This window comes from Crassostrea angulata, chromosome 10 (assembly GCF_025612915.1).
Source record: "Crassostrea angulata isolate pt1a10 chromosome 10, ASM2561291v2, whole genome shotgun sequence".
NCBI classification, from domain to species: domain Eukaryota; kingdom Metazoa; phylum Mollusca; class Bivalvia; order Ostreida; family Ostreidae; genus Magallana; species Magallana angulata.
Genome location: NC_069120.1, coordinates 35,487,573 through 35,503,532, shown reverse-complemented (window position 1 = coordinate 35,503,532; position 15,960 = coordinate 35,487,573). Strand labels below are relative to the sequence as shown.

The 15,960-nt window shown below is 34.7% G+C and overlaps 1 protein-coding gene across 2 annotated transcripts in view; it reads right to left on the bottom strand.

Annotated features, from left to right (window-relative positions):
- Positions 1–15,960, bottom strand: part of LOC128164742 (netrin receptor UNC5C-like) — a 72,912-nt gene that overhangs the window by 6,166 nt on the left and 50,786 nt on the right. Inside the window, exons 7-15 of one of the 2 annotated variants that reach the window (XM_052828736.1) lie at positions 15,455–15,526; positions 13,206–13,268; positions 10,892–11,017; positions 8,996–9,061; positions 7,150–7,527; positions 6,886–6,987; positions 5,142–5,311; positions 2,947–3,183; positions 2,419–2,565 (exon numbers count right to left, since the gene is read on the bottom strand). In XM_052828736.1, the coding sequence (XP_052684696.1) occupies positions 2,419–2,565; positions 2,947–3,183; positions 5,142–5,311; positions 6,886–6,987; positions 7,150–7,527; positions 8,996–9,061; positions 10,892–11,017; positions 13,206–13,268; positions 15,455–15,526 (1,361 nt within the window). The remainder of the gene's footprint in view (positions 1–2,418; positions 2,566–2,946; positions 3,184–5,141; positions 5,312–6,885; positions 6,988–7,149; positions 7,528–8,995; positions 9,062–10,891; positions 11,018–13,205; positions 13,269–15,454; positions 15,527–15,960) is intronic. The other variant, XM_052828737.1, reaches the window with a different exon arrangement.

The following is a 15,960-nucleotide window of genomic DNA, read 5'->3' as shown; positions in this document are numbered from 1 at the left end:
TTTTAGACTCCCTTGAGCTTAATGTCGAGGAATTAAATTCAATATCATTTCAACATTGAGGTATAAAAGTGCAAAGGTCTTTTCAGACAAAAACTTGATTTGATCCATTCTTTAAAAATATAGTAAAATTTATTTTCAATTTCAGTTATTTTAAATTTATTTGAACAATTTCTCTGATATATATTAGCTAGTATAGCAAATAATTTACTTTCTTTCCTTCAATCACCACAAAAATGTTGCCAAAAAAAATTGCTTGCATGATGTTTATTGCATGTAAAAGAATTACCGTACAGTAAGGTTTTAACTTTTGCAAATAGCCCTTATTTTTCTTGATTTGTAATAACAGTTATTGTCACCAAGCTTTCAGAGGGGGTGCCATTACCAATATCCCTTTTTCTAATGAAATATTCATGACTTAATGAAGAAAAAAAGATACTGATCCTATCTTCCATTGTTTCTGTGACTGCAATGCAGATCAGTGGCTGACCCGGCCAGCTTATAGCTATACTTTTTAAAAACATTGTTTCTTCCTCCATTGAACAGTTAATTATCAGTTTAATAATCGCAGGCCCAGATTTCTACTGTCGGCCCTGCATAAAAGGCAGTGAACAGAGAAAATTGGCAATTGCATCTGACATGATAGCAATGGATCAATATCATCTCATTTTGATCAGAGAGATAATTACAGATATTTGGTGTGAATTATGTGACCCCATACTTTATTTCAATGCAAACATCATAAAAACTCTGACACAGTAGCCGATGGTATGCTAATTTTCAGGGTGGATTCAGCGACATGGAAGTGATAAGGAATCAGGGTGACCTCCCCTTGCCAAATTGCGGGTGTCAAGAACCCAAACACTCTGGGCCGTTCCAATATTCCCTTTGCTCCCTATCCTGCAATATGTTTCCGAAAGTTTCGACCGGCTCTGACACTCGTGTTAATTACGGCAAACTACACCCAAGTCTGGGATAGCTGTCATAATTTCCTCTCTAATTCCTAGGACGTGTAGGAAAACTGAAGCAAATCAAGCCCATAGACTATAATTATTAATTATTAAAGATGCCATTCCTATCACATTTATGTCCTCCATCTCATTTCTTAATTGACAGTAGAAATTATCTCCCTTCCGTAGGACAACATTTGCATGAGAGGGGGACAGGCATTGATTATTACTGAACCCTGGGGCCTAAATGAGACCCGACTTTCCCTCACAGTTTATTTTCCTGGACATGTGCATGTGGCGATAAATGTGGGAGGGGGGGTGGGACAAACAATCACATTGCCTTAATTCAGGCAGACAAAAATGTCCATAAAACCGGGATCGCTTTTAAGTGTGCTGTCATTTGTAACAAAAGGGGGGATTCATCAGATTAATGTCCCCCCAGAAAATTTATTTACACCCAAACTCGGCTCTCTTCATAAATATCAAATTGATTTCAAAAGGGTTCCTCTTGAGCCAAGTTTTAGTGCTTTTCATGTTCTATTGTTGTCTATTGAAAACGATGCTTCGGGATGTGGTTGCAGTGTTGCATTGTCTATTAATAGTATAACCACATGAAGTCAAATGAAAACACTTTTTGCCTAATAATTGTTATGGATCAAGATCTTTATCGCAGAATAAAGGGATTAGAGTATGAAATTACCACCAACTTTTGATGTTCAGGACAGAAAATTAATACCAATGTTTAACATTTATTTGCGAATATCGTTTTTTTAATCAATTTTTCCACCACTTTATTCTTATTATTAACAAAAACGATCCCAAGGTTTTACTGCAGGCAGGAAATTTTTCATCCAAACTTGCAAAACAATTTCAGGAAGATCAATTTACAAAAAATAAACAATTTTAAACCTTAGTAACGTACACCTCTCATAATTTGTGAATTCAATGTTATTAATCTGGGTCTCCTTTCATATTTAATCGTCTTATCATCCATGATCCCTTTCTTGTAGCAGCATCAAATACAAAAGGATTACCTTTACTGTCCTATATGTTATGACACACTAGATAAACATGACACTCGTGGGTTGTCTGTGATTACAGCAAAACTCGGTTTCAGAGCAAAAAAGTCAATCTTCATATTAAAAGAAGTAATGTTTTGCAGTTTTCATAATGTTTGTGTAGAGTATATCGTAAGATTTTTCATATCTTTGATGTATAGTTGTAACAGTTGGTTATCAAGCTGTGACAGGACGATAACTTCATATTAGTTATACCATTGATTTTATCTTCCAGTTACAATGTAATGAATAAATTGTATTACATTGATTACATTTTCATTTCTCTTTCAAATTTAAAACATTTTACCATTAATCCAATGTTCTTAGTACTGTTTCATAACCACCACTATTTATCCCTGATTACAATGTAATGACATTGTTGTTATTACATTATGATTACATTGATTACATACCTGGTAGTTGGCAGCCAGTTTGCTTCTCCAGCCTGGTGTTAGCTCCTCTATCGTCAAACACAAGTTGTGGCCACCATCTTGGAATGGAATCTGCTTTGGTTTATCTAATAATCGACCTCCAAACTTTCTTTCTTCTTGCATTACTCCCTAAAATTACATATTGTTACATGTATCTTACTGTAATCACCAAATTTTTTGTAATAAATCTAAAATTACATGTAGTGCCCTTAGTAACTATATGGAATAAAGATAGTACATATTCATATTTTCAACAAGGTTATTTTTCACTCTACACACTAGTTGAAGACTTTCTGCCAAAATAAAGTTTTGTCATAACAAATATAATTTGTCATGTTATAATAGCCTTAGTTTAAATTCGTCCACAGACATTGACACCACTTGGGCTGGGATTGTGCTCTTGGAGAATGAAATTTTGATACATGTACTGTATTACTATTCCTAAAGAGAAATATTCACAAATATTGAGAACAAGTAGTTTTATTGACTTTGTTTTTTTTTATTGTATACCTCCAAAGCATCATGGGTATCCTCCACGACATAAACCCTGATGCTGAATTCAACTGAGGGTGGTGTATTAGAGGCGAAGGCTGCTAGGCGTAGAATCTTTACCGGTCGACCCCCGGGGACGGCCTCTCCTATCAGGGTGTACCACTGCATGTGTTCCGTCATGACATGGCACTGGTTTGGATCAAGTTGGGCATAAACTTGAGTGTTAATGGTCTCTTGACCCAGGGTCACCAATTTCTGCAGAAAACAAAGACACGGCTATAAGTTATTGCTGGTATCACTGCAAAATGTGCAAGTTTGTGATTAAATCAATTAGCAGTGACCACAATGGGACAAATGGCAGCAAAAATGACCATGACTGGCTGGGCTTCCGAGCCTGTGATATATCATTCCATGATTTCTGTAACAACTTCCTACACAGATTAGCAGGGGAAGTATAGGGTCACAACTGACGTGCCCACTTTTATGGTGGAATTATGGTATTAATGGTTCCCTGGGTAACCACAAACAGACCTCTCTGCTAAGTCTCTGTTCCCAGACCACGGCTCAGGTTACCCCCTATCTACACTGACCAATGTTTGAAATGGACATTTACAGCACCAGAATGCAACACTATCTCCGGGAATTATGCATCACTAAAGGCACCGTGACCTTACTCAGATGAAATCAATTTGGACCACAAATACCACAAAAATCACCATTCTTTGTACGAAAATTGTCTGGTGAATAAATTTGTAGTACATGTAAAAGGGAATATCAAAACACTTTCATTGGCTTGGTAATTTTGAAAATGAACATATTTTTTTTTGCTTTCTCTTCAATTTTTTCTTTTTTTAAATATTATCTGTAGAATTTGAAACAGATTCATGAATTTTTGCTCTTTGCAGATGCAAAATTGAAATTATCAAATCAAGTCCAAAAATGATATATCTATATACAAAAAGAAGAAAAAAGCCCTGTTTCGTGATCTGTATTTTCATCACCTTATTTTTTTGCTTCCTCGGGATAATAATCAGTAACGGAAACCCAAGCAGAGAAAACCTTGCCAATATTATTACATAAATATTTATCATTGGGTTACAGAAAATGTCAAACTTCTGCAAATGACAACAGGAAGTAGCGCTTAACTGCCATCTGTCGACTATCATCACCGTATCTGTTTCACTCTACGTTAAAAAAAACAAAAACTTTTCCTCACATGTTACGTTCACAATTCACCGATCTTTATATATATAAACGATCAAATATCCATTCTGTTAGTTTGATACAGAGTCTGAGGTCTGCATGGGAAAGAAAAGCAGAAGTTTTATGACGCAGAGAAATAATATAATCTGCTTGGCTGTAGAAGAAAAATAACAAAAAGATTTTTCAATTTGATCAAATCTATTCCTGTAGTTTTGGGATGGGTTATAAAACTGGTTGAAATTCTAACTTCAAAGAAATCTTAATTCCTCTACCTGTACATCAAACCAGGCACAATAAGCAATTACGTGAACAAAACGCTGCATATGCAAGTCGGCACTGTCATTTATTGCGATTTTTGAAATCCTATCCATAAGACATAGACCTTGAGACTTCAAAATTCATTTCCCAGATAAAAAACCCATTACAACAGGAATAATGTTTGTACTTTTCAAAAACCAAAATCAAAAAGCCCCCCACTTTTCCTCATATAGAGCTTGATTTATTGACAACTACAGAAAAATTATCATAGCTCTGGAGGCTGGATCTGCCAATCAAAAAGATATGCTTAACAAGCTGCATATCAAATTGACCACAGTGTCAAGCCCTGCACTATAAAGAGGTGTGATGGTCACATGTTTGTGGTCTGTGGGTCAGAGAAAGAGATTTGTCTTAATTACCTGTACAGAATTACACCAATAAATATTTGAACATTATCATGATGTGTGGCTACTATCTCACCATATCACATTCTTACAGTCTTACTATAAACATGATTTACAACAATGTAAATGCATTGCTTAGCTTCCATTATAAAAATGAGAGGTTCATGCACATATAAAATAATGTTTAAAATTTGCAGAGTACAATTTTTATTATGTTGACAATTAAATGACATAAGGGAAAAAAATGAATGTGGTTACGACTGGTTACCAGGGACATTTTCGGTGGCAAAATATGCTTGACAGGACACTTATCAACAGACATTGTGCTCATAATGCTGTGTCACCTACCTGCCAACAAGGGGCCTCCTCGGGTTGTGTGTCACTGTTATACAGAGACAACATCCAGCCCCCCTGCCTCATACTGGCGCAGTGGTGGAACGACAAAATAATCGGCTTCATCAAGATTCCAGGCACGTTCGGCCCACACACTATGACTGGGCTAACAATTGTTTGACCATCTAGAAAAAAGAAAGAACAAGAAATGTTACTAGATATTTGGCACTTGCACTTTAATTAATCTACTGAGCATGATGAGTTTATAATTATGGCATATATAAAATTTATTATTTTTTGCAAGTAGAGCAAGTGTACTTTTGGAGAGCTGACCCACTTTTGGAGAGCTGACCCAGGACTTATTTTGTCAAAGTATTTTATAAGGATCATTGAACACCACTGTTCTTCAAAGATATGGTATGCTATATCAATTCCAGTTTTCTGCCTAGGTCTGGGTTAGACTTCATTTAGAACAGCTTTATCGCTAAAGCGTTGCAACAAGCTTTATATTCAGGATTGCATGAACAAACTCTATATATAATCAACATTATCCAGGCCTCCTTTGCGAAATGCCTTCCTCTATGTGCCAAGAGGAAATTGGATTTTTTTTTCTTTATCATTTTGAAAAGTCATAAAATATGACAAACCCATAGGACATCTTAGCATTTTCGGATCAAGGTTACAAAAAATGCCCACATTACGACATTTACCACTGGGTTTTATTATTTGTCTGTAAAGTAATATTGGCAATTCCACAATATTTGTCTAGGCTACAAGGAAAAAAAATGCACAGTCTGCATACAAACAATACTGGTGTCACTAGTAATTCAGATTTAAATTCGGCTACCAGTTTAAAATGAGATTTTGATAAGGATACAATGTGCTCTTTCATAATTCTGGCAAAGGTCTCTTGATCGCAGTACAAAAGTTGCTTTCCCAGCCATGAAAAAAAAATTATCGTGAAATTTGAACAGAATTTTGTTATATAAGATTGGCACTTGTGAGCTATTGGATATATTATATTTTTCTTGAATATATCACATTTATGAGATATTACGAGATATACTCCAATTACTTCGCTCCCTATCTCTTAATCTTACTGATTATATAAATCTATTTAAAGCCCCATTGAGAAAAAACAGATTTAAAAAAAGTCCTCCTTTTTTTGGGATTGAAAAAAGAGCACATATGACAAATGCAACAATGTTACTTGCATTTCAATCACTCAAACCGATTGAACAATTTCATATTCATGTCCATTTTTAGTTCAAGCGTTTCATCAATGGGTGCACTGCTTCTTGTCAACAAAACGAATGTGTTCCAGAGCACCTGTTCAGTGCAAATTGAGGCTTTGAGACGATGTCATTGAAAATGTTCTCAAAAATAAAATACTTGAAATGAGATATTCGATGAAAAGAACCGGCGCGCATGTTTCATTTCATTCGCAGGAATATAAAACTTATATTACGGAGCAATTGTAATGAGTTTTTTGCGAGTAAATAAATTGTGCATTGTTTATAGAAAAAGCACAGGTGCACATCCGATAGGGCACGGCGAAACATCTTGAAATTTATGAGAATTCTGATGAGGGCTTATATATTGGTACTCAACACTGAAATAGGCACTTGTAGAAAATCAACAGTGTTTCCACATCTTGTATGATTCACAGATAACGACCAAAGTTTACAATTGTAAGGATGTATGAGATATACCCCCTGTTCTTTGTGGGTTATTTTTTTTTTTTGTTGAGGTTACGCACCTGACGTTTTTGGTCTGTTAGTGTCATCTCGCCAAACCCCTAGATACAGTTCAGCTTCATGACCCTTCTTTACTGCTCCCTCAGGAATGGTCATACAAACACCTGAAAAAAAATTATTTTAGAAATAATCTTAATCAAGTTTTATTTTTAGAATTAAAAGATACATTTGGTATGCCAATTTGCTTAATTTCATTACAGTAACTAAACCAGTTATATAATTCAATTTAGAAGCCCAAAAATATCCTGGTCGCGGCACCAACTTACCAGACTCTGGGAGAATCAGTCTGCCTCCAGAATGATTAAATGACCCCCATGTCACTGCCTCAGTTTCAGCATTAGCAGGTAACTGAACTGATGACATAGAATGTCTGCTATCCAACAAATTAGGTGGGTTGGGCGGCACCAAGTTCATCACGAGAGGAGAGTTTGGAGGGGGCAGCTCAGGGGATGACCTGTTGGGCACAGATCCATTTGAAAGTCTGTGGTCTGCATATATGGGCAATCCAACATCTGGTTTATCGTAAATGTTCTCCACAGTGGGGTAATTGTTGTTTGGGGGTTCTATGGAGGGGCTGGGGGAGGCACTGTGATGTGGGAACACCACCACCTGCTGGGTGAGGTCTGGCTGTACTGACATCATGTCTAAAAATAAATTTCAAATGAAGTCAGTTATACAGTGCACAAAAATAACCTATTACAATTTTCATAAAACTAGTTAATAATAAATAAGACTTGATGATGATGTTGATGCTACTGCTGATAAAATATATAAAATTTTATCAAGTATTTGATCTACAAGTACCACAAACATTTTTAAGTATATTAAATAAGCAATTATCGAGTCGCTACAGTTACACATGATGTTACGCATACTTCTGCATTGCAAAACACTGATATCTAAGTAAAATAATTGACATTCAGAGTAGACAGGTGGTGTCAGAATAGAAGACATTGCCGTGGCAACAATCTATGTCACCTTGGTGTCATCAGATTATTGCCATGACAACAATAATCACAAAATTAAAGATACCTCCAAGTAATTGGGTTTAGGATGGTAGAACACGAATCAATAGCTCAATGTATAGGTCAATTAACACCTAACGGTATTTATGTTCGCAACTTTGTCACGATTCAGAGATTACAAAGATTCATCAAGTATTCCAACATTGTTCTGAGGTGTAGGTGACATTTTCAGCAACGAAATTTCATCTCTTACACATTTATGTACCATCACCTCTAAGGTAATCAAAAAGATAGAATTGGAAACCAGACTTCACACCTCATTTCTTGATCAAGCAAAATTTTTAAAGACAACTGGTCTGTGGTTACGAGCAGTGAAATAACAAATATTTCTTTGTAATCCGTAAAGATCTCCCCCTAAAAACTGCCATTATTCGGTTACAAGCAGGCTGCTCGTACAACGTTTATTGCTTCACCCAGACACCAGATGTAAATCACCTTTTTTACCTGATGTATATTACGTGTATACACAGGCATTGTTGGAGAAGACCACAACACCTGTATGAGGCGGATTATTTTCCACCTGGTTTGCCTCTCCTTTTGTTCGTGGAGTATTATCGTAACTTGTTAAAGGGTTTATGATTTCCATCCAGATGATATTGAGAGAGAGAGAGAGAGAGAGAGAGAGAGAGGTTTTGTCCTAGCTGTTAATCAAGGTATTTGAATTTCCAGAGATAATACAAAGATAAACAAACCCATAATGATAATTTTGTTGATATATCTCACTACAACATGCAAGGAGGAGGACCGAAAGGATCTTTTTTGAATTTCAAACTGATAACTGATAAATGGAAATGAGTGATCACATCAGATTCACTCGAGTTCTTGAAACGTGTCAAGAAGGGGGTTGCATGTTATGATAATGAACAAAGGAGAAGACATCCAAAAATTACAAAACTCCTCATTTCCATCAACAAAATGTTGTGTTCTTTCTTCACAATGAAAGGCAGATCAAATTCTTTTCACTTGTTGAAATATCTTATGCATTTAAAATCAACAATGCAGACAATTTCTGCATACATAGCATATCAAAAAGATTCTGAAGTGTTTCCCAGCAATTGACAGTTATAATGCTTGCTTGCTTAAATACCTTGTCCATTTTTATTCTTTTTCTCTTCTGCGTTTCCTATTGGTGGAATATTTCCTGCCATGTAACCTGGAAGTAAAAATAGTTTACTTATTAAAAAAAAAAGTGAACAGACTTAACACTCGCTTTATCTCTCAATTAGGAACTTAATATGCCACTTAATATATGAACTTACTCTATCAAATCAAAATTCTACATTAGTGTACATTTATTTTAATTCATATAAAATCAAATGTACTATGAGGTAACAAGGTATTGGATTAAAATGTAAGTGATAACATATTTAATGCAGTTCTACCCATTAATAGAAAATACATTTAACCAAATGAACCTTCTAATTGACAGATTAAATGAACTTAACTTAAAAAGCTCTTTAATGGAATTTTAACAGCTTTAACAAATTTTCCGTTACGGGTAAAATCATAAAAAATTATCAAATACTCTTAAATTCTTTTCCACGGTTTGTTAAATATACAGTAATGAGTATTACTCTAAAAAAATAAATTAATATTTGTCCCAATATATCCAGGTATCTTTCATTTCGAATAAGTCAGTCACGCTAAGTGTGTATTTAGCGGGGGTCAATCTGTTTCAATTAGGCTCTTATTTATTAGTTTCTGGTCAGTCTTCAGTCTCAGAGGTAAAATCGGCTTTGATGTATCAACTACTGGCACTGTAAAGAGTTTGAGTGATGCACACTCTGAGGACTCTCACCTACAGTATATGAATAAATAATGGCTGCTTATGAAAGTGGGCGATACACGGATGCTGAATCTAGCACTTCCATCCTCTGAAAAATTGATGAGCCAACACTTTTCCTAACGATGGAAATTAATTAATCCCTACTGAATTTAAACTGCCTTCATTTAGTTTTCTGTTTTAAGATTATATATAAAGATATATGTATTTTTAATGTAAAACAAAAACCAGTGATTTATGACATCATTTTAAGATTTAATTACGATATCATAAGTGAATTCATTTAATTTGCAATCCAAAATGGGATAAAATTTAATTTACCCAAGTACACGAAATCAAAAACTGTGATAATCAAAATGTGTATGATTTTTATATTAAAATCTTTTCCACTTAATAAGTTTCTTTGTATTCTATGACAGACCATATATTTCGTTCTTTTCAAATCTATCCAATTCCAAAAAAAACCCAGACCTAGTCTGATGCATAAGTCGGCCGCATTATCTACCATTGGATGCAGGTCATTGCTACAAGACTATGTAATTTCATATCTGTCCTACAGAATAAAAGGGATGAGCTCAAGAAATGAAAGCTGAATGAATTTCAATTATGAGACCTAGTGATATGAGAGAAAAAACCCCGCAAAAAAAAAATATGAAATTTCATATTTCGTACTAAAGATGGAATCATATTTTGTCTGCTGGTTATGAATGAGACCTAAGACCCAGAGTTTACGACAAACATGAAACCACAACCCATTGGTAATCCAATTTGATAGGGTCCTAAATCCATGAGCCCAATAAAACTGAGAGTCGCTGTACAGAACTTGAGTATAAAAGTACGGAAATAATTCATGTTTCATAATCCCTTAGATTACTTTCTTTCAGTTCGGCTTAAGATATTCATATTCCAGATCCTTCAACTCGGGAGAACTCCTAATGAATTCCGACACAAACCTATACCCTCTCCAAAAGAGTTTTGGATGATTTTATGATGGAGAAAAGAGGCACAAAAAACCGGCATTGCCAACTCTCAATATTTAAAGAGAACACAGAAGCACATAATTTACAGTATTTCCATCTTTTTTTTCTCTCAGGTTTGTGGGGTTTTGGTTTTTTTTTTATCCCTCATTTTTCTCTATGTTCTTTTGGAACTTCATTGGTTTATTTTTTGCGAAATCGTGTGAGTCCATTTTCTATTTACCTTGGTTTTGATATTTTCTCTTCAACAGAAAAACTACGATGGCAATGACGACTACGAAGACGACGACCGCAATGCAGAGTCCGATAATCATGATCAAAGTGTCGTTGTTGGTTGAGGTATTTGTCGCTGAAAAATAAAACAATTAATAATTACTTTTCATAAAAAAATTTCATATTCTATTTACCGGTACTTAATCATCTGTTACCATAACTATATTAAACTGTGAACTACACAAAATTCTCTAACAATTTTAACCGAATTTAGTATATGATAATTAAACAAGACAACACCCAACCACCTAACCCCCCAACCCAAGACTTCCAGCATACAAAAGTACACATAAGTCATTTTTTTAATTAAATTATCATCATGTACATTATGGTCATTAATAAGATATGACCTCTGTGACAAGAAGGGTGGTACAGTTACATGGGGGGGACTAGGTGGTCTCCCTCGTAAGTGACTTGCAGCTGGCTTGTCGAGTGGTCACATGACTGATGTAGACAAATGTTTTAAAAGAGTAGATGTCTATTTTACGACCCTGAGAAAGCCTTGTTTTTAGCTATAATTACTTAATGGGACATGAAAATTGTGTTTTTTTGCTCTGTATTATAAGAGAAAAACATTACAATAAACAGCGTATGTCTTCGTCAATCCCCAATGTCAAAAAACTTTATACAACTATTTCTTCATGAGAACACACTGTAATGTCCATGGATTACAAATCTGAGCATATAAAAAGTATTTGAAAAAAAAGATAAAAGGGGTTTTTTTTCGTCCCAAAAGAAAAAAACTGAAAATTTCTTAAATCAGCTAGCAATCAAATCTAATGGACAATTTACTGAAGATATTCTGGAGACAGTTTCAACTTCTTAAATTTCTGTATAAATAATGAATGACAAATTCAAATCTTTCTTTTTTTGGGGGGGGGGGGCTAAAAGATTGATATAGGCCGTACTTGTCATGTTTTATTGGGTATAGATTGAGATCATTCTATGGGAGGGAACCACAGGAAATGTAGGCTAGGTTTCTATCTTCAAATTTTACAACAGACAAATCCATTTATTTTCTGAGACAACATCTGATATGATTAAACAATATATAAAGAACAGGTGGGGGTGAAATGTAAAATCTACAAAATCCTTTTTCTTTCTGTTTCTACTTTTTTTTAACTTAAAAATGTGATTGAAATTAAGAAGGAAAGGTTTGTACATCACTGGGGAAAATGAAATTTTATTTTTAAGTTTAATGCATAATTCTACAATGTCTATCCTGTATCACAAAGATTTCCTATCTTTAAAATATACATAAACCAAATTTTTTCTCTTCCTAACTTCCAACAGATTTTAAGATAGCTTTTTTTTTCCATAATCAAAAAAATATCTGTTTAGAAAATCCACATTGTTTTTTTCTGCAGACAATATCTGGGTCTATCGCCCTGACAGATTATGTTATATACGAGATTGACGTAAAGATAATTTCGTAAAAGTCTTGATCTGGATTGTCTCGATCAAATTATCTCACTGCTGCATTTTCTATTCTCAGCATACATAGACGAAAAAGCATGTGAAAGCCACCGCATTTAACATAAACAAAAGATTACGAGAATGAAAAGATGCATGATCTTACGACGCTGTACATTTTTCAGCTTTAACGATAAGTTAAAATTTGTCTCGTGAGATGCATTTTTCTTGGTAAATTTGAGTCTTCCCCCACTGCCAAATCAATTCCCAAACAATAAATCAAGTAATTTGTTGTTTGGTTATCAGACAAAAATATTTCAGAAATGAAAATTGTTCAAATTCTGAAGACACTGAGGTAAAAATGAGAAGATTACGACCATGAAAAATCCGCCGTCTGATGATGAAGATTGTGTCACTTGAAAGTTTATTCTAATGGTGTACATGCAGTCATGAGATAATAGTTCCAGGAATGATACTTTTTCCAAAAAGTTACCGAAAAGCGAAAACAAACGGAGAATCTGCTGATATTACATAAAGGTATTTATACTCCCGAAAAACCAGGCTTTTCCTAGATGACAGAAAGCCTCATCAGTGCTCTTGACAGTTGAAGAGCAATGGTTCGGCTTGGTGCCTTGCAAAAACAAGGACTTTAAAAATAAAATTGTAGAAATATATGTCAGTTACTGTCTCATTCATTAACTTTAAAAGCAACAGCAAAGCAAATCTCTTGATGAATTTTCCAGTAAAAGAAGACCATGATATAATGAAAGTCTTGTATGTTTTTTTTGTTGTTTAATTGCTTTCTACTTCCATCCCCCTTCACCCAAAAGTTTAGTCCCCTATGATTTTACCTTCTCTGGATGGATTCTGTTCCAAGAGTCCATGATCGGCATCTTCAATCCCAATTCCTCGAACTGTAACAAAATAATTTAACAATTAAAACTTGTTAATCAAGATAACTAATGCCTCATACATGCATTTGAATTCATGATGCTCCTCTGCAAACAATATAATGGCTGAAAAAAATATGGCCAATGCAGAACGAAAATTAAATTTTGTTGTCATTTTCAGATCAAAACACCCTGTGAGAAACACATACACACTATGAGTATTTAAACTTTCTGACACAAGTCTGTTAGAAATTCAGCATTATTTCTTTAATATGCAGTAATAATTATATAGATATCTATATATATGTTTGTGGGTCCATGAGCAAATGAGCCAGCTAGCTAGTCAATGTCATAGCAACGCCAACCAGCAACCCTCTGCCATCTTGTACAGCCATATTGGTCAGCCATATTGCTCAAACATCACATTGCTGCTGCTGATCAAAGCACCTTGTGACCTCTTGCAAATCGAGGGACAAAACAAGCATAAAAAGTTGACATTTAATTCATCACATTAGGACCATACAACATGGTGTGGGGGAGAAATTGGTACTTCTGATTTGGTATAGGGTCATAAATATCAGTGACACAAAAATGAGGAGAAGCCCTCTCTCTCTCTGGCTGACCAGATGAAGAACCGAATGAACTGGACCTTATCTTATTGATGATTTATTGAGAGTTTTTATTCCCAATCATTAAGTCATAAAACAGTTTTCACTCATTTTCAGATGCTGTGAATGAGTCAGAGATATGAGTATATAGGAACTAAAAAGCCAAGACTTTCTCTCTCAACTCCCTTTTTTCTACTTCTCACAATTCTATCTATCAAAAGAAAAAGAAATTTATTCTGATTTTTATGATCTATGCTTACTGACACATCTAAAGGTTGGAGAATTCACTCTACATCTATCAAAGCTGCTAATAAAAGAAAAATGAGAGGGGTCCAAACAGACTTGAAGAGGTCATGTCAAAATCTAAAGAAAAAAAATTCTTCTGTAACCAAAAGACATGCAGAATAGATAGATGCTAAATTCAGATTATTCTCTACTGGAAAAAAAAAAGAATTAAAGTGGATAGTTCATAATTCTCAAGAATGTGCGGCAAAAAGTAAAATAACGGCTTAATGGGCGGTCGGAATTCCCTCTTACCCTGGGGGGTGCTGGAGTTGGACCCATAAATGTCATTAATGAAAACTACCTACATGGGTTTTCACTTTACAGAGTTGAGTTTTACATGTTGTCAGTTAATATTAACAATATGTCTGAATCATGACATTGTCCGCATGTGCAGTCAACAGAGAAGTGTATATATAAAAATGACAGATGTAGACCAGAAAAATAATTCTCTTAAAGTTTTGCATTGTAAAGTATGGCACGGCATTCAACTCCCATAGTGAGGCACCCTCAGCTATTCTGATAAGTCACACAATCACACACATATATATCTATTCATTAATCAACCTTTCCCACCCCAGCCTTCCTCTTAATCAACACTTTTTTTCCCTCTCCCATTGATTAACCCAGGGATTTTTTTATCCTGGTACCTTAGGGGTACATTGTTAATTTTTGCCAGCCTCTCATTATTTCCAGCTGAGGTTTAGCATGCAATATACAAAATTAGTATTGATTAAAAGTTCTCTCCGATAGGTAATGTGTGAAGTTAAACATTATATTCCAACCTGTAGGTGCAGACCTTTCCCTAGCTTCTGCACCTACCAACCCCATTCCCAATATTTCATACCGGATTTTGAAAAATGTATATTACCCGAAAATATCTCTGCAATCTTTACCTTTTTACAAAAATGCATTTCACAAGTTTTATTTTTATATTTTTGAATGGACAAATTCACTAAATAAATTTTTTATTCCCCAAACTCTGTGTTTTATCAGATCCATTAGCAGTAAGAGTTTGCATTAAAATTCCTGTTCAATCTTATTCTTCTCTCTGCAAATGCATTACCGCATATTCATACACATATGAATACAGTTCCACACTAATGTTAGTTCAGTTATATTATGTATTAGTTCTGCCATTATCATGGTGGTAATCAGCATTTCTGAATATTGAAATAAATCAAGCTTTTTCAAAAAAAAAAAAAAAAAGTGTATTAGTCTGAGAGGTGTGTATAAAATACGTGAGAAATATTTTTTTCTCGAGTTAGAAGTAAGTTATCACACGGCATGCTGGGAAGGTTTGGACATGACCTCTCTTACCGTTGTCTGGGTTCGGGGCGTCGGCGTTTGTGGGATTAGTTGGGGAGGGGCCGATAATCTCTATTTGCTTTCCTAGAACAACAAAATATATAGTAATACATGAGAAGGACTGAACTTCATCGAAACAAAGAAAATTAAGTTGCGCTGAATATTATTGCTAAAATACCTCCATATTACAATATGGGAATCCCTGTGAGATTGAAATTCTCTCTCAGGCTTCCCTTACCATTTACAGGAAAAATTCAGACACTGCACAAACTACATAATCTTGCACTGCAGCAAAAACAATTTCCATATTCTATAAACCGTAATAATTTTTTAAGTGTTAAAAACATAGAAAAATCAGTTAATTCTCAAACATGAAAGTTGTTTTTAAACTAATCTATTCAATAATACATCCGCAGCAACAAAGTGAGAGAAAAAAAAGTAATTTCCAAGCAACGACTGTCATAGGATGATTACCCTTAATACCCGGAAAAATTAAAACCCAAATCTGCGATAAACTG